We start from the raw sequence: 19,160 nt of genomic DNA, 5'->3' as shown, positions 1-19,160 counted from the left end.
AAGGGAGAAGAGGGGTGGTAAGGGCTAGGCAATGAGGGACAAGAGACTTGCCCAGGGTCATATAGCTAGGAAGTGTCTGAGGCCAGATTGGAACCATGCCTGGCTGTCTATCCACCGAGGGATGTGGTAGATCCTTATACTTATAGCTCCCTTCCTTGTCCTCCCATCACAGTTAGTAAGGAGCAGAGTTGAGAGGTAAACCTGGTTCCTCTGTTTCCATCACCAGTTTTCTCTCCATTTGTATCACCCTACTCTTACTACCCCTCCCAATCCTACTTCTTCCCTCCCTGCCATCATCACTGGAAAAATCCAAGGCCCATTGAGGATGTGTCACTCTGGGGGCTCATTCATGTGCGGAGGAGAGCCCAGTCCTGCCCTCTCTCCTTTGGTCCATACCCATTCTCCCAAACAGGAGAAGGTTGCCATGCTAGCATGGTACAAGGAGGAGGACTTCCAAAGACTGCTAGCTCCAGGCCCAGGCTGGTATGGGTTGGGTGGGGACAAGTTGCCAACAGGTGCTCCTGGCAGAGCTAGCCCTGAGGGAGCTGGACGCTGGCCCAGCTGTGGGAATGGAATGGCTGGGGATAGCTCTTGGGCTGGCCAATTGGGCCATGTTCTGGTGAAGGGAGAAAGAGATTAATCCTTGGACCTTCAAGTTCAAGTGCCAGTTTTGTGCCTGACATGGTGCTAAAGGATAGACCATGTTTAGGTAAGATGTAGATGACTATAAAACCTAATATTGACTCCCCTGTTATTCCTGCCTTTCCTTCTTGGGGTGGGTAATAACAAGGCCTGGGCATCTGTTCCAGTCCCATCTACTAGATAAACCAGGGCACTTGGAGGAAGATGAGTTTTTCTTTTTTTAAATCTTATCTTCGATCTTAGAATTGATCCCAAGGATTGGTTCCAAGGCAGAAGAGCCGTAAGGACAAGGCAATGGGGGTTAAGTGACTTACCCAGGATCACACAGCTGGGAAGTGTCTGAGGCCAGATTTGAACCTAGGATCTCCCATCTCTAGACCTGACTTTCAATCCACTGAGCCACCCAGCTGCCCCCAGGACAACAAGTTTTGTGGTGAGAGTGGGGTCCCATGGCATAGAATCTTGGAATTTATTTTTATTTCATTAAAAAATAATCCTTCCCTTTGTCTTAGAATTGATACCAGTATTGGTTCCAAGAGAGAAGAACAGAAAGGATTAGGCAGTGGGGGTTAAGTGGAACAGCTAGAAAGCATCTGAGACCAGATTTGAACCTCCTGATTGCCAGCTTGGTGCTCTATCCACTGAGCCACCTAGCTGTCCTGAATCAGGATTTGGAGCTAGAAGAGCCCTCCGGTTGGACCTGCCCAGTCTAGTTCTTTTATTTTGCAGATGAGGAAACTGAGGCCCAGGGTTTAAGGGACTTGCCCCAGCTTCCATAGATTGTAAGCCAAAGGAGCCACGTCATAGGGCTCTACTACCATCGGTCTTTCCATCCACTGAATTCTGGAAGTGGAAAGTGGGCTGGCATGGTGGGGCTGCCTGCCAATGCAGTCTGGGCTAGAGCAGTCTGTGGTGCTCTCTGTTGGTGCCCCTTGCCTTTAGGGAATGGGGCGCTTCGCAGGGAGGTGCAAGAGGCGGAGAGTGTGGCATGGGGGTGGCCTCCTCCCAAGACCTTTCTCCCTGCAGCGCCAGGAGGGGAGATGCCCATATGTGTCAGGGTCCTGGGCCCGTCAGGAGAGAAAGAACAGACACAGCTGCTGGGGAATGAGAGGGGTGGCTAAATCCGGCAGTCCCTCCCTTCCCTCCCTGCCCTCCCCTTTCTCCTCTCTCCGGCTCTGGCTGCATATGGTTTCCTCGGGCACCGTCGTTGCTGCCGTCACCCTCCTGGGCCAGCTGCCTCCTTGTAGCCCAGACGCTGCCCTGGCCCCCCTCCCCTTCTCCCCCCACAGAGCTGGCTCTCGGGACGGGATCTCGGTGGGGCCCCGGCTAGGCTAGGCTGGGTTGGGCTCTGTCCTCCCAGGGGAGCAGGGACGGGGGTGGGCAGCCCACCTCCTTGCAGACCACTCTGGACCAGGCACGAGGGGGCAAAAGCTGAGGCTAGAGGCGGCAGGACACAGGCAGGAGCCCATGTGCTCCCTGGGTGAGTTGGGGGGCACCAGGGCCGGGTGACTAGAAGGCAGGGCCAGGAGGGACTTGGGGGGGGGATGGGGAGGGAGGTCAGGAGGAGGGGCTGGAGGGAGCTGGTAGCGGCTGATTCCTGTCTCTATTTGGCAGTCGGATCAGAGCCAAGCAGGGCCAGCCCGGGCCCCAGGCCAGCTATTGGGGAGGGCCTCTGGGCTTGGGGCCCCTAAGAGGCACCCCTTCCTTGGGAAAGCTTACCTTTTCTCTCACCTTCCCTAGGCGTCCCCCCATCCACTTCCTAGCCCCCTTGCCACTTTGGGATCGGGTCCCCTAGCAGGTGTCTCTGGGGTAGGAAGCTGAGCTGGGGGGAGGAGCAGGACAAATGTCCCTGGCATTGCCTTCTGAATTGGGAGGGGGGATATCTGGTGTGTCTAGTCTTCCCAGGAGGTCCAGAACCCCCATCCAGAGAGGGAGCGGCAGCCTTCAAGGGGGCCTCTGATTCCAGGGTTCAAAGCCACTTGGAGCCCCTGGAGTCTCTTAGGAGACTGGGATTTGCCATTTTGGCCTCTCGCTCTGCCCTCCTCTAGTTCCCAGCATCTAACTCTCTGTCCAGCCCCTTCACGGAGAAGCCTGTTAAGTTGGTGCCTCAGCTTCTCAGTTTCCTTTGAGTCTCTGATCCTCCCAGTGTGAAGAGTCCTTGGTCTTCTAAATCATGTATCCCAGCTCTTCCTAGTGGTGGTTTCCTGGGTTCTTAAGCTTTGTTTTGAATTCAAGATGGAAAGAACCCAAAGGATTCCATTCAAGCTCTCTCATTTGAGATACAGGGAAGCTGGGGCCAAAGAGCAAAGTGTTTTACCCCAGATCAAAGTGACCCTGGGCACTTGTAAGGTGTGTGTGTATGTGTGTGTGTGTGTGTGTGTGTGTGTGTGTGTGTGTGTGTGTGTGTGTGTGTGTGATGTCTCTATTCCTTCAGGCTGGGGGGTCTGGGTTTTGTGGTTTTGAACCCAGGGCAGCTAAGATTCCCTTGTCCCCAGCCCCAAGACTGATCTCTTCTTTTGAAAAAAAAACCTCTTACCTTTTCTTGCCTTCCATCCTAGAATTAATACTGTATATGGTTCCAAGGCAGAAGAGTGGTAATGGCTAGGCAATAGGGGTTAAATGACTTGCCCAGGGTCACATAGCTAGGAAGTATCTGAGGTCATTTTGAAACCCAGGACCTCCCACCTCCAGACCTGGCATTCTATCCACTGAGCCACCCATCTGCCCCTGAGACTGATCTATTCTTACAGTTTCTGTTTTGTTCTCTTCCTTCCTCTAATGTTTCCATTCCCCTCTCCTCTTCTCTTCATCTTCTCCAGGAGGGGCCAAATCCCCTTTCAGCAGCCCCATCACATCAGATGAAGAGTATCTGAGTCCTCCTGAGGAGTTTCCAGAACCAGAGGAAGCCTGGCACAAAACTTCTGCCATGAAGCTCAGCCCCAGCCAGGCTCAAAGCACCCCAGACACCAGCTCCAGGGCTCCCCCCATCTTCAAGGTTAGATCCCCAAAAGCAAGTTTGACTAGTTCAGCTGGGAGTGATCTGAAGTGAATGCCCCTGGAGCCCTTGTTCCTGTATCCTGTAGGTCAGCCCTAGTTCTTGGCATAGCCCCAGAGACAAGGGACTCCCTCCTCCCTCCTATATATACCCTTGGCACTTCCCTAGATCTCTGTCCATAAGAGTTTGTTCCTTCCTCAATGCCTATTCTCAGCTAGAGAATAGAGTTGTCCTTACTTGGATAGCTAGACTCTTTCCCCCCACAGTCCTTGACTTCCCCTGGCTATAGAAGAATGGCCCATCCCCTCCCTTCTCTACTCATCCTTTGACTTCAGAAGCTATTTTCCTGGTCATCCTTACCTCGTATCACCTCAAGTCCCCTTTTTAGGTTTCACTCATGGACCAGTCAGTAAGGGAGGGCCAGGATGTGACCATGAGCATCCGAGTGCAGGGGGAGCCCAAGCCTGTTGTCTCCTGGTAAGTACTCAAGGCCTACTAACTCTTAAAAAAACAACCTTACCTTCTGCTTTAGAATCGATACTAAGCATTGGTTCCAAGGTGGAAGAGTGATAAGGGCTAGGTGATGGGGGTTAAATGACTTGTTCAGGGTCACACAACTAGATTTGAACCTAGGATCTCCCATCTCTAAGCCTGGCTCTCAATCCACTAAGCTACCTAGCTGCCCCCTTTATTAACTCTTTAACCCTTACCAGAGACAACACAATTCATCCTGGGGATGTTAAAGATGGCAGGGGGTGGACTTATATATATAACTTGCCATGAGCCTACACAGGGTTCTTCCCCATAATTTATTGTCTCACCCTCCCGTGTCATCCTCAGAGAATTGGGATAAACCCAATAAGAGGTGGGGGGTCAGACGAAGAAATTCTGATTTCTAAGAATTCTAGGAAATTCTGATCTCCAAAAGCTTTTTATTCCTAGATATAGTTCTCTCCTAAGAAATAGATGGATTTTATATTTATCCATATCTTATCTAAATTGACATTGTGATATGCACACAGTAGCTGTTTAATAAATATTTATAGAAACATTTCTGCTTCCACTCTGACCCATTTGGTAGAGGGGTAGTTAGCTGGCCAGTTCCATGTAGTAACCGACCAAGTCTAATTTACTACTCCAGTCAACTCCTCCCAACCCAACCATCATCACCGAGAGTGTAACAGGTCTCTCCTTCAGTTGTGGATAAAGAAACCCTAAATTCTCCCACTTTCTCTCTTCATTTAGTAGTGTTTCTTAGGACCCCTTTCTGAAATTTTCCTTCCTCAGTGGCTGGTATCCATTCTGTAGAATAGGGATTTTTGAATTGGAGTCCATGAACTTTTAAAAAAATTGATAGTTATTTTAATGCAATTCATTTCCTTTGTAATCCCATGTATTTTATTTTGTGCATTTAAGAATATTATTCTGAAAAGAGGTTCTCCATAGGCTTTCCAGGCTGCCAAAAGGGTCTAGGACATATAAAAGGTGCCTTAGAGCCAATCAATCAGACAGTCTTAATGTTAAAAAGAATGTTAACAGCTGTCTTGTTCAACCTCCTCTTTTTATTGAGGAGAAAACTGAGGACTAAAAAAGTGAAGTGACTCGTCCATGGTCACATAGCTAGTAAATGTCAGAATGTCAGGATTGGAACCCATGTCTTCTTGACTCCAAATTTAGCATTTTCATGATGCTTCTACTCCAATCCTCTCATCTTGAAAACAAGGTCCAGAGTTCCAATGATTTGATCAAACTCTCAGAGGTAATAACTGGCAAATGTGGGATTTGAACCCTGATTCTCTGACTTGAAATCAGTTACTTTTTTGAAGTATGCTTAACACATAGTAGATACTTAATAAATTCTTGTACCCTTTCCTTATTTCCATACCACTTCCTTTGATCCAACACTATTTGTCAAATTGTGCTCTTTGCTCAGCACAGTGATAGACATTGTGTGTACGTGTGTTTATGGGAAAATCTAAAACAAAATGAATAAGAATAGTACATTTTAATGTCTGAAAGATTCAGAAGGTTGTTTGGTGGGTGGATGGGTGGGGAAATGGGGCCCTCCCTACTGAAGCAAATTGTTTTCTATTTCTCTACATCTTATCTAAATTTTGTATCACCATTAGCATTGGGCTCTGTGTGCAGTCAATGCTTAATAAATGCTTATAGAAGTATTTCTGATTTCTCTGTGGCCCATTTCAGCTTCCCTGCAGTTATACTGTGATTTTGTGAGTTGCTGTAGCCACATGGCATAAATAAAATTATATTATAAAAATAAATTTATTATTTAATGCTGGTAAGTCTCCTTGAATGTAGCTAAACCAGTTCTAGGATGTTAGATATATCTGAGGCCATTACTGGTGCCATCTTGAAAGCCTCTTCAGTGGGGTAGAGCTCTTCTTGCTACCATAAGCCAGTAGAGTAGGACTTCAATGAAGGGCATGAAACTACTGCTTAGCATTAATAATTAATGCTTAAACTACCAAATCTATTCATCCCCCCCATTATCTCATTTGGATCTTCAACAGCCCTGTGATTTCAGTACAGTAGATATTAGTATCCCGACGTTAAGTACGGAAATGGGCTCTGAAAAGTTAAGTAATTTGCTTAAAGTTGCACAGCTCATATGTGCCAAGGTCAGAGCTTAACCTCATGCTTTTTTTTTTAAATTCAATTCCACTTTATTTTTAGATTCCCATTCTCTTCTGACTCCCTCCATTCCCCAACTCCCCCCACCAACAGTGAGAAAGTGAGGAAGAAAACCCCATGTATAGTCAAGTAAAATAAATCCCCACATTGGCTGTGCACACAAGCACACACACACACACACACACACATACACATACAAATAAGTATACATGCACACATATATAAACACAAACATATATGTAGAGAGACATAGGTATATATAAACATCATGCATATGTGTAAACAGAGAGTTATATAGAAATAGAATACGTGTGTGTAAGTACCGATTGGTATAGATAATGTAACGACATATAGGTATATTAAAAAGTAATACATATATAAAAATGTCATGTGTGTGTATATATACCCATTGTGTAGACAGATTAATATGTATGTTTATGTATTGGCAAATAAAAAAGTAATACATGTAGATATCTATATGTATATATAAATGCAATATACATACCTTTAAGTATAGAGAACATATATACATATACGTATTGGTAAATAAAAAGCAATATGCATATAGATATCTATAGGTGTATATATGTGTAATACACATACCTTTAAGTATAGATAACATACTATATATGTTTACGTATTGGTAAATAAAAAAAATGACACTTGTAGATAACTTTTGAAAAATAGAATTTTATTTTTAAAAAATATTTTCCCATGGTTACATGATTCATGTTCTCTCTCTCCTCTTTTTCCTCCCCCTCCCAAAGCTGACAAGCATCTCCACTGGGTTATACAGGTCTTATCACGTACAACCTATTTCCATATTATTCATTTTTATAATAATCTTTTAAAACCCAAACCTCATATCGTACCCATGTAAGCAAGTGATAAATCATTTGTTTTTACATATAGATATATAGGCATATTCAAGTATAATAAAACACATACCTATATGTAACATATGTATATATGTGTTTACATATTGGTAAATTAAAAGGTAGTGCATATGTAGATAACTTTAGGTATATATAAATATAATACACATACTTGCAAGTCTAGATAACATCCATATATATGTTTACATGTTGGAAACTAAAAAAAGAATGCACCTATAGGTGTATATAAAAGCGTAATACACATACCTATAAGTCTAGATAACATCCATATATAAGTTTATACATTGGTAAATAAAAATATGTATGTAGATATCTATAGGTGTATACAAATATAATACACATTTGTATGTATTCCTGTAAGTACAGATAAATGTATGCATGCACATATACATTGATATATAAATGTAATGCACACACATGTAGCTATAATTATATAGAAGTATAATACATATGTATTCCCATGGGCATACATCATCACAATACATATGTATATAGAACTAGAATACAAAGGCATCTCAGTGTAGATAGAGACATGTGTATATATGAAGCATGCTACAGACATGTACATAGATGTACGTGTTGGCATGTATATCTATGTCTGGATTCTGTGACTCTGTCTAGACCTTCCTCTCCCTCAGTTGCAGTCTGAGTTCCTCAGCTCTCTGTCTAGAGGTGGGTGGGTAGGGTGCTTAATCGTGAGTCTTCAGGCATTGTAGTTGTGAACCTCCAGAGCTTTTCTAGTAGGTCATGCTGACCCTAAGAGAACTCTGAGGCACAGTCCCTTCCCTCCAGAAGCTTATGATCTCATGGAAATGAGGCAAAAGCTCTCCGAAATAGGACAATTAAATGCTTTGTGTTCCTGGTGATAAGTGAAAGAGGATTTCAGAGGAAGACAAAACTAGTGTGGGCTGGAGAGCTCCTGGGTCTCATCCTGTAGGGTTTGGAATGGTAGAGTTGGGGATGGCGTCATTTTGTGTCCATCCACTTCACTTCCCCTTGGGCCCCCACTCATCATAGGGCTTTGCATGTTGGTAGACCCAGGGTCTAGTAACAAGCATTTATGGAGTGTTTTCAGAGTACCAAGGACTTTTCCAGGCCCTGGGGCTACAAACTCAACAATGAATATCTCAAGGACCTTGTAAATGTTTGCAGTCTGCATGGTACCTGGTCCACTTGGGGCTTCAGGTCATGGGCACCTTGAGGTAGGGGAGGAGGTGGGAATCCAAATCCCAAGGCTGAAGGACTTGTCCCCATGGCAGGCTTCGGAATCGCCAGCCAGTACGCCCGGACCAAAGACGCTTTGCAGAGGAGGCAGAGGGTGGCTTGTGTCGGCTTCGCATCCTGGCAGCAGAACGCGGAGATGCTGGCTTCTATACCTGCAAGGCCGTGAATGAATATGGCACCCGGCAATGTGAGGCCAGGCTGGAGGTCAGAGGTAAACCTCTTGCATGCTTCTTCTCTTCATGGTTCCAGTGGCTCTTCTCCCCAGGCCCATTAGCCCCCTAAGAAGAGACAGGAAGAATGGTTTGACATAGGGAGCCCCAGGGACCCAACATCGCCTTTTACTCAGGGTGCCTCATTCCTCCAGAGCTACTATTTTAGAATGAGAACATGCTAGAGCCGGGGGTCACCCCAGTGGTCACTTGGTTCTAAACCCTTATTGGAGATGGGCAGAGGTGAAGTGATTCCACGAAGGTTTACCTAGTGAATTAGTAATAGAGCAAAGACTAGAAGAAGTAAGACCTTTTGACTCACTGTCCAATGCTGCTTCAATTATACTGTGTCTCAGTCAAGACCTCAGATTCTGCCCTCTGCCCCCTGCCCCCTACTCTTTGCTGGCCTGCCCCTGAGCTCTCCTGAACACCCTTCCTCCTGTCCCCTACACCCTCACACTCCTGCTGGTTTTCTTTTTCCTCTCTCTTCACCCAGATTTCCTAGTCTTCCTTTCTCCTTCCTTCCACCTCTCCCCATTCCACCCCCCATTTTTATTTTTACTGTTGTAGTGTTTTGCAGATGTTATCATTGTGGTATATTGTGCAGGGGGGTTGGTAACTGGACCCGTTCGTAGTGATTCTTGTGGGGATGGGAGGAAGTATCTCAGGGTCACAAGAGGCTCTAGGCATAGCAGAGAGTAGGTTAATGGGGGCATTGGTGCCTAGAGCCTGGGCAGGGGCAGTGGAAGTGGCTCTAGTCATGTGGGTCTTTCTGGGGTCAGAGATGATAGGATGTGGGTAACTGGAATACAAGTAATGTTGATGGGTGGTGAGCTGGCTGGAGTTGTGGGTCTGCCCTCTACCCAGTTTGATGCTTGAATCTTTAACCCTGAAGTGAGGAGATGATGGCACACTATTCCTTCTCTTGCCTTCCTGTCTTCCTCCTCATTCTTCCCTTGGTCCCCCTTAGTTTTTGGCTGAGTGACCCAAGGACCATCCTTGTCCCTGGCTCATCTAAGTCCTGGCTCTCTTGTTCCCCTGGCTGCCTCATGCCCCCCTGGAATACCCATGTTAGGCTTGGTGAAACCATGGTGGTGTTTGCCATGGGGAAAGGTATTTCCAGCTTTCCTAGCCACTGGCCCTTGCTGCCTGGCCTCCACCAGATGCGTCTTTCTTTGCTTTTTCTACCCTGTGTCAGCCCCACTACAATGGCCCCCTCCTCCTGAGTGATCCCCTCCCAGGAGCCCAAGCCTTTCTCCCCAGACCTGGAGCCCTATTCCCAGTCTCCCCCTGGCTGTGGCCCCTATCTCTGCCATGCTTTTCTGTATTAACCTGTGTTGAGTGCTTTTCTCCTCCCCACATGTTCTTTCTTGGCCTCTAAGCCTCATAGGCAGTGATTGGTACTCTCCAGGTCTTTGAATGCCCACCCTTTCCCAGATTTGGTGAAGGAGAACCCTCTTTCCAGGCCACTGCCTTCCCCCAACCCATCTCCTTTGAGGCCTGTACTTCGGGATGTGGGGGCAAGATGCCCTCTCCTGGTAGAACCCACTCGTTGCCTTAGAAGCAGCTTCTTGGAGTTCCTCTTGCCTGGGTCCCCTGTCCCCCAGGTGTGTGTGCGTGTGAGTGTGTGTGCCAGACTAACCTGCCGCTTGCTGACTGCGGTTTTTGTCTGTACACAGGCGAGTGAGCTCAGGGGGCCGCCTGCCCTCCCTCCCGCTGCCCTTCGTGCCACACGCCTCTGGCTCAGGCACCACTTGGACCTCGTTGTTTCACTGCCTCCTGCCCACAGACCCAACCGGCGAGCCGGCCCGGACCCCTGGCCTCCCGGCTTCCCCGCCCCGTGGGGTGCCCCGGGTCTGCCCGTGGGCTCAGCGGAGCTCCCCCCTTCCCTCCCCAAGTGGACGCATGGACGGGCGGGCACCGAAGCCCCTGGTCGGACCGTGTGTAGGGTGGGGAGTGGGGCTGAGTCGGGGCATTGAAACCCCCCGCCCCTTGTTGTGGGAGCACCAAGTGCATGGGCTGCCTTTGCTGCTGCTTCGGGGCACTGTCTAAATGTTGGTCTCTGTCTGTCGTACCATTGGGGTGGGGTGGCACAGAGAACATCCCTCCTGGGCAGAGAGGGGCAGGGAGGACAGGATGGAGGAATCCCTGCTGGTTGACATCAAGGACCATTCTAGGGAAAAGCACAGTCAGTGGTGGAGGGGGCACGTGGAAGTGTGCCAGGGACCGAGGTCTCTGTTGATATTCCTCTCCTGCCCCCACTTCAGGCTCTGGAGGGAGGGTAGGGACCATGACCATCCCACAAGTAGTTTTCAAATGGCACAAAAAACCTTTTCATTTCCCCAAGTGACCAAAAGCCAAACACCTCTCTGGCTCCTGGGACCCTGGGCTAGGTGAGGATGAGGAGGGAGGTATGGGCACCCGATGGCGATGGCCATGCTGGCTCAGGCCCCTCTGGTCTGCAGGTCAGATTGGGGGGTCATTTTGCCTATCTGTAGCTACCCTTGGCTCTGCCCAGCAAGGACAAGCTCTGCCTCAGTTTTGGGGGGCCAAAGGGGATGGGGTCACCAGGCATGTGATGTGGGAGGGTACTCGGAGCACTTGGTAATGCCTGGTCCTGAGCTCTAATAAAGTCTGGTTTGTACCCAGCTGGTGTGGTTGTTTGTTGTGCCGCCGCTGCACAAATCCTCCCCCCCCCCCCCCAACAATCTGGTCTTGCCCTCTTCCCTCCTTCCTTCCCTTCCTCCATCCCCCCTCTTATGTTTCCCTCACTGAGGCCCAGCCTAGGTCAGCCCCCAGTAGGACCAGTGCCTTTCCTGGAGCCTTTCCGACCTGTTCTGCTGGCACCAGGCCCCTTGGCTCTCTCCCGCCTGGGTCCTGGCCCCACTTTCCCTTTCTTTAGGGACCAAATTGCATCTCTCTCTCTTTCTCTCTGTTACTTGTCTGTGTGTCTGTCTGTGTCTCTCTATGCCCCCTCTCCCACTCTGTGTGTCTTTCTGCTCCACGTGTACCCCGGTCCCTCCTCTTTCCTGCCTCTGCTCCCCCAGCGCACCCTGAAAGTCGGTCCCTGGCGGTGGTGGCCCCCCTGCAGGACGTGAACGTGGGGGCCGGGGAGATGGCGCTCTTTGAGTGTCTGGTCACGGGCCCTTCAGACGTGGAGGTAGACTGGCTGTGTCGGGGCCGGCTGCTGCAGCCTGCCCTACTCAAATGTAAGATGCACTTTGATGGGAGGAAGTCCAAGCTGCTGCTCACATCTGTGCACGAAGATGACAGCGGTGTCTATACCTGCAAGCTTAGTACAGCCAAAGGTATGCCCCCTTCCCCTACGGTGGGACAGGAGCCAGCATGGGGATTTCTGAGGAGTGTTTGAGGCTGGAGTTGCCCAGGCATTAGGAGGCCTGGACCCCAGAGCTTCCCAGGAAATTGGGCTTTTCTGGGAGCTGTGCCCCCATCTCCTTTGTGAGTGTTGGCAGCTGGCATCACTATGCTGCTGGCGATGGGAGTGGAGACGCTGAACTCCCTCCTTTTCTCCTCCTGAAGACAACATTGTCAGGGAGGGCTAGTTGGAACAAAGGAGGTGGATCCCTGGGATGGGGATGGGAATGGATGAATAGAAATGATCAGGGGGACCTGACTGGTAGGGAAGAGATGGGTTTAAGATCAGGGAGGCAGAGAGGTTGATGAGCAGCAAATGCCAGCTCCAAGTTCCTCTCATAGGGACTGTTGGGACTATTGGTCGTGTCTCAGAAGAGGCACTTCCTGGTGGAGCAAGTGGGTGAGATAGGATGGGAGCCTCTTCCATCCACACAGACACACATATTCGGGGCCAGTTCAGCTTCCTAGCAGCTCTCACTTCCTCCCAGGCCCCAGTCTACCCTTGATGCATTCTCCATCCAGGAGAATGTAAGCTCCTTCCTAGAAGGGACTCTTTTATATTCTATCTATGGAGCCATTAAATCCAGCAAACATTTATTAAATCAACTGAATTAATAAGAGATGTCCAAGGCATTGTGCTAGGCACTGGGGCCACTAAGACTGAAGTGAAATCATCTTGGCCCCTTAAGGAGCTTATATTCTTCTGGAAACCACTCTGTGCACCCAAATAAGTGTAATTTGAGAAGAGAGAGAGCACTCACAACCTGGAGGATGGGGTAAGGCCTCATGGAGAAGAGAGTGCTTGACATAAGCCTTGAAGGATGTTAAGAGCTCTAAAAAAGTGGAGGAGAAGAATAAGTGAATCTCAAGCACAGTGGCTGGAGATGGATTGCCAACTGGGGGTACAGCAAGTAGGCTAATTTGGCTGAGATGTAGCCTGGGTAAAAGAGAGTAGGCTGGAAACATAGGCTGGAGACCTGAGTTACACATTAAAGACTTTAAAAATAGCTAGCAGTGTGGTGGATAGATTATTGGATTTGGAACTGGAAAGCCCTGAGTTCAGATCCTGCCTCAGATATTTACTGAGTGACCCTGGGAAAGTCATTTAACTAACTTTCAACCTTAATTTACTGTTTCATAAAAAGGAGATAAGGGCAGCTAAGTGGTACAGTGAATAGAGTGTTAGTCCTGGAGTTAGGAAGACTCATCTTCGTGAGTTCAAATACAGCCTTAGACACTTATTAGCTATGTGGTCTTGGGCAAGTCATTTAACCCTTTTGGACTTGGTTTTCTCAATAGTCAAATGATCTGGAGAGGGAAATGGCAAACCACTCCAGTATCTTTGCTAAGAAAACCCCAAATAGGAACATGAAAAGTTGGACACAACTGAAAAAATGACTGAACAACAACAAAATGGGGATAATGAAAGCACCTTCTTCTTGGGTTGTTGTGAGGCTCAAAGGGGATAACATAGGGGAAAGACTTTGGAAACCTAAAAGTACTATGAGATTAAAAATGAATAAATACTCAAAGTATTTATTATATGGGATTTAATAATAATAAAGTAAGAAAGGGGTTAATTCAGCCAAGTGAGCAGAGCTCAGAGCCAGAGAGACCCACGCCTGCTGCGCTTTATCAGAAAACCCAACCTCCTAAGGAGCTTGCAGTGTGGGTCTCAGCCAGATTTATCTTCCAAGCCTCCATATGTAAAATGAGGATGTAAATTAAAAGGATGCTGGGTGTGTAGCTCAGGTGTGGCAAATTTTCCACCTGCACAGTATAAATGCCTTCATTATTATGAGAGCCAGATGTGAGGGACTTTAAATTTATCCCAGAGGTAAAATAAGCCATAGAAAAGATTCCAATGCAGGACAGGGACCTATGAACCCAGGGCTTTAGGGAGATTATTTTGACAACTGTGTGGAAGATGGATTGCAGAGAGGAGAGGCTAAAAGCTGGGAGACCAATTAAGAGGCTGTTACTGGCGGACAGTGAGGTGACTCAGTAGATAGAGAGCCAGGCCTAGAGATGGGAGGTCCTAGGTTCAAATGTGGCCTCAGATACATCCCAGCTGTGTGACCCTGGGCAAGTCACTTAACCCTCATTGCCTAGCTCTTACCACTCTTCTGTCTTGGAACCAATATATAGAGTTGATTCTAAGGCAGATGGTAAGGGTTTTTTTTTTTTTTAAAGAAAATAAATTAAGGCAGGATAGAAAGATTTGGGAATTGAATCCATTCAATGAGAATTAAATTCATGGAAGCTAATGAAATCACCAAAAAAGGGAAGGAGGCCCAGAAAAGATCCTCTTGGAACCCTCCTGTTTGAGGGGCAGAGCAATGGGTAGTGATTTAGCAGAAGATATTGGACATAACTAAAGTGATGAATGGAAAACCAAAAAAGAACAAGGGAGGAGGAGAGAGATCTGAGCAACCATGTTTTCAAAGGCAATAAAAGTAATAATAACTAACATTGTTAGAACACTGTTAATTTGGAAATAAATACAGAACTTCCAAAGACTCAGAAAACTCACTTTTAAATCAAAATAAAGGGATAGGCTCATTAATCTGGGCACCACACAGAGTCGAAAATCAAATTCCATACAGAACCAAAGGCTCTGGGAACCGTATCCCTGGGAGAAGACACAGTGCTTAGTGCCAACTCCTCCTTGGGAGAGAACACCATGCTAAATGTCGACGCCAAAGAGATACTGGACCTGAGAGTCTCTTTATACCTTTGGGAAGCCTACAAAGTCTAACTACAAACAGGTGCATAAGCCTCCAAACACTCAACAGCTATGACATTAGAAAATGGTCATCTGTAACAAATTAAAGATAAAGGTCAAACTCAGGAGCTGGGCTTCCTGAGAGGAAAATTTCACCCAATAGAGAAGCCTCCGTAACAAAAAGGTGCTTAACATTTAAATCAAAATAGGTATGCTTAATACTGGGTTTTCTCAAAAGTAAAGGTAAACTGAGTCATCCCAAAATTCACATTGACAGCACTTTCAAGGTTTTCAAAGTACTTTGCATAGGTTATCTCATTTGAGCCTCACAACAGCCCTATGAGGTAGGTGCTGCTATTATTTCCATTTTATAGATGAGGAAACCGAGGCTGAGGGAGGTTAAGTGACTTCCCCAGGATCACTCAGCTAATTGATGTCTGGGATAGGATTTAAATTCCCACATTCTATCCACTACATCATCTAGCTGCCTGCAAAAAGGAAGAAGCAGGAGAAAAAGACTATTAGATGTAGCAATTAAGGGATCATGAGTAACCTTGAGGCAGGCATTATCAGTTAAATACTAGATTTAAAAGCCAGATTACATATGGCTGAGAAGAAAGAGGGAGGTGAGTAGATGCAACAAATAGAAACAATCTTTTCTAGAAGTTTGGCTCTGAGAGGGGAAAGAGGTATAGCATGATAACTTGAGGGGATGTCAGGGGTGAAGGGAAGGCTTTAAAAAACAAAACTGTTACCTTCTGTCTTAGAAGCAATACTATGTATCAGTTCCAAGGCAGAAGACAGTAAGGGGTAGGCAAGGTGTTAAGTGATTTGCCCAGGATCCGCAGCTAGGAAGTATGTGAGGCCACATTTGAATCTAGCACTTCCCCTCTCCAGATTTCAATCCAGTGAGCCACCTAGCTGCCTCCATAAAGTGAAGGCTTTTAGTGATTGGATTGAACTGGAGAGAGAGAGAGGGAGAGAGAGAAGAAAGAGAGAGAGGGGGGGAGAGAGAGAGAGAGAGGGAGAGAGAGAGAGAGAGAGAGGGAGAGAGAGAGGGAGAGAGAGAGGGAGAGAGAGAGAGAGAGGGAGAGAGAGGGAGAGAGAGAGAGAGAGAGAGAGAGAGGGAGGGGGGGGAGAGAGAGAGAGAGAGAGAGAGAGAGAGAGAGAGAGAGAGAGAGAGAGAGAGAGAGAGAGAGAGAGAGAGAGAGAGAGAGAGGAGAGAAACTGATGACACAAATTTCTAGAGGAGGCAGGACCAAGGGCCAAAGTAGAGGGATTGACCTTGGAAAGGAGAAGGGTTACAAAGGAGAAAACAGAGGACAATGCAGAGAGCTTCTGAAGTTTGGAGTAGGGGGGAAGGGCAGTTCATGATGGAAGGCCTTGATTTTCTCAGTAAAGTTGAAGGCATGGTTCTCTGCTGAGAGAAAGGATGGAGGGAGAAGTAAAGGAGACTAAAGGAGAGAAAAGAAGGTTTGAAACAGTCTATTGGGGCATTTGGATAAAGACAGCCAAGAAAGGATAGAAAGAGTGACATACAGAAGTGAGTGATGAGCCTGGCACATATTAGAAAACCATTTTGTGAATTGAATTTGGGAGGGGAGAGTTGAAATCACTTCCCAAGGGCTCTCTTTGTCCCAGCTAGGCTGTGCCCAGGGTCCCTTTCAGAGTGGTGGGCTCTCTCCCCCTATTCATACCCTATAACACCCAACCTCTGGTTGGTACTCTATCCAGCATGTTCCTTGTGGAGGAAGGGAGATGCCTGGAAGCCCCTGCTTTTGTTGACCTCTTTTCTAGAAATGGCTAGAGACATGGTAAATAAGAGAATTGAGCCTGGAGCTAGGAAGACCTGAGTTCAAATGCAGTTTCAGATATTGGCTATATGACCCATTGAATTTCTGTCTGCTTCAGTTTTCTCACCTGTAAAAAGGGGGAAATAAGAGCATCTACCGCCCAGGGTTACTTGAGGATCAAATGAGATATTCATAAAGCACATAACAGTTCCTGGCACTTAGCAGGTGCTTAGTAAATGCTTGTCCTTCTTTCCTCCTCACCTCTTCCCCTTCCTCCTACCCCCCCCAATCAGATGAACTGACCTGCAGTGCCCGCCTGACCGTTCGACCCTCACTGGCACCATTGTTCACAAGAATATTGGAGGACGTAGAAGTGTTGGAGGGTCGGGGAGCTCGGTTTGATTGCAAGATCAGTGGCCTGCCACCACCCACTGTCACCTGGACTCATTTTGGTAAGGTGCTCTAGGAAGATCCCTTTGGTAGCTATATAGGGAATGGATTGGAGAATGATGTTACCACACCCCTGTTCAAGAATATTCGGGGGTTTTCTGCCTTCAGGATAAAATTCAGACTCCCCAGCCTGCCATTTTAAGCCGCTCACAGTCTCACTCCAACCCAATTTTCTAGTTTTATTTCATATATTCTTTGTTTTTTTAACCCTTACCTTCCATCTTAGAGTCAATGCTGTGGGTTAATTGACTTGCCCAGTTTAAGGCCGCATTTGAACCCAGGTCCTCCCCTCTAGACTGGGTTTTCAATCCATTAAGCCAACTAACTGTCTCCTTCATATACTTATTTTTTTAAACCCTAACCTTCTATCTTAGAATCAATACTAAATATGGGTTCTAAGGCAGAAAAGTGGTAAGGGCTAGGCAATGGGGGTTAAGAGACTTGCCCAGGGTCACACAGCTACCCCCATTCCAGACTTATTGCCCTGTTCACCTAGGTCCTTCCCTCTTTTCTTCTTCATAGGTGTTTAATGATTCCACTCATCACTTTCCTGTGCTGCCTTTTTTACTAGACTCCCTCCCAGTCTTCCAATTCTGACCTTTCCTTCTTTCCTCTTCTTCCTTTGGTTCCCTTGTCCCCCCTTCCCACTATCATCCCCTCTGCTCCTCAGGGAACCCTGTGGAGGAGAATGAGAATGTGAGGCTTCGGCATGAAGGGGGCCTTCATTCCCTGCTCATAGCCCACGTGGGCAGCGAGGATGAAGGTCTGTATGAAGTCAGTGCCACCAATATTCATGGCCATGCCAACTGCTCTGCTCAGCTTTATGTGGAAGAACCACGCTCATCCACCTCAGGCCCCAGGTATTTCCTGTGGGACCCTTGACAGTATCTGGGGGTCGTGCCTCCCACAAATACTTGCTTTAGTTAGCTAGATTGGCTACCAAAGTGTGGGTGGGAAGCAGGTTGAGAAGCTGGTTCAAGGGTCTCTGAGAAGTCAGAGAAAGGTAGGGTGGGGTCCTTAAATTTCTTCAAGCAATTGTGCCATTGATTTTAGTTCCAAGTTGGAGAAGATGCCATCGATCCCTGAAGAACCTGAGCAGGGAGAGCTGGAGAGACTGTCCATACCAGATTTCCTCAGGCCACTGATGGACCTGGAGGTAGGGCTAGCCAAGGAGGCAGTACTGGAGTGCCAGGTGACTGGACTGCCCTACCCCACCATCAGTTGGTTCCACAATGGTCAGCGCATCCAGAGTTCAGATGATCGTCGGATGACACAGTGTAGGTGTCTGGTGACTGGCTGAGGGGGTCGTGAGGACACCTGGGTGGCAGTGGGGGGAAGTAGGAGGGGAGCAAATGGGGGAGGGATTGAGATCATTACAGGGCCCTAGTTCCCTTTCTTCCTAGTCTAGAGGAGTCGAGGAACCACTGGTGGTACTCTTAGAGTTTCTGTAAGCCTTCTCTTTGTTCTGTTTGCACACATTATCCACCCAGGGTCAAAGATCCAGTAGGGTAGAGAGAAAAGGACCTTGGGCAAACAACTTAAGAAGAATGAGAATGGGTGCCCCAGAGTCTACCTTCATAGCTACTTGTTGGCTCTCCCATCTAGCTGTCCCACAACCCTTTGTTCAACCTCTTCCTATGCCATCCATCCCTCCTGCCTGGTACCACTATAGACAGGGCACAACACTCATTCCTTTCCTCCTTTCACCTTCTGCTCAGTTTGCATGCCCTTGACCTTGTCTGTGGTTCTAGGCCTGAATCTAAAAAAAATTCTTACATTCTGTCCTAGTAGCAATTTTAAGATAGACAGGCAAGGGCTAGGCAAACAGGGTTAAGTGATTTGCTGAGCCACCTAGCTGCCCCTGTGCCTGAATTTTTATCTGTGTACTGTTAAGATTAAAATTATCTCAAGAGACTGATTTTAGGGTAAGAATACTAGCTTGTTACTTATATTTGTTTATTGGGTAGTAATTAAGTAGTCCATCAAACCCTCAGCCTTTCCCATACCTCCAAGTAGACAGAAGTTTGTCACATTTGTGGGAAAAGAATCCTGCCCCTCTTCATTTATTAACCAAATTCTGCTAAAAGGGAAGACTTTTTTGGGGTTCCCAAGGACAAAGAAAATGCAAAAAACAATAGATTGGATAGAATCTCTGATCCAGATCACAGACACAGGAATATACAGTAATACTCCCTACTA

The 19,160-nt window shown here is 47.2% G+C and overlaps 1 protein-coding gene across 5 annotated transcripts in view; it reads left to right on the top strand.

The window, feature by feature from the left end:
• SPEG (striated muscle enriched protein kinase) overlaps nt 1–19,160 on the top strand; it is an 84,886-nt gene that overhangs the window by 34,341 nt on the left and 31,385 nt on the right. For 4 of the 5 annotated variants that reach the window (XM_007501652.2, XM_056807552.1, XM_007501654.3 and 1 more), the window contains 7 exons: nt 3,462–3,637; nt 4,026–4,114; nt 8,445–8,620; nt 11,666–11,926; nt 16,805–16,963; nt 17,632–17,821; nt 18,015–18,238. In XM_007501652.2, the coding sequence (XP_007501714.2) occupies nt 3,462–3,637; nt 4,026–4,114; nt 8,445–8,620; nt 11,666–11,926; nt 16,805–16,963; nt 17,632–17,821; nt 18,015–18,238 (1,275 nt within the window). Of the gene's footprint in view, nt 1–1,731; nt 2,123–3,461; nt 3,638–4,025; nt 4,115–8,444; nt 8,621–11,665; nt 11,927–16,804; nt 16,964–17,631; nt 17,822–18,014; nt 18,239–19,160 lie in introns of those variants that run through there. The other variant, XM_007501656.3, reaches the window with a different exon arrangement.

The sequence above is a fragment of the Monodelphis domestica genome, chromosome 8, assembly GCF_027887165.1.
Source record: "Monodelphis domestica isolate mMonDom1 chromosome 8, mMonDom1.pri, whole genome shotgun sequence".
Lineage (NCBI taxonomy): Eukaryota > Metazoa > Chordata > Mammalia > Didelphimorphia > Didelphidae > Monodelphis > Monodelphis domestica.
Note: the sequence above shows the minus strand (reverse complement) of the source record. Positions and strands in the feature narration are given on the sequence as shown.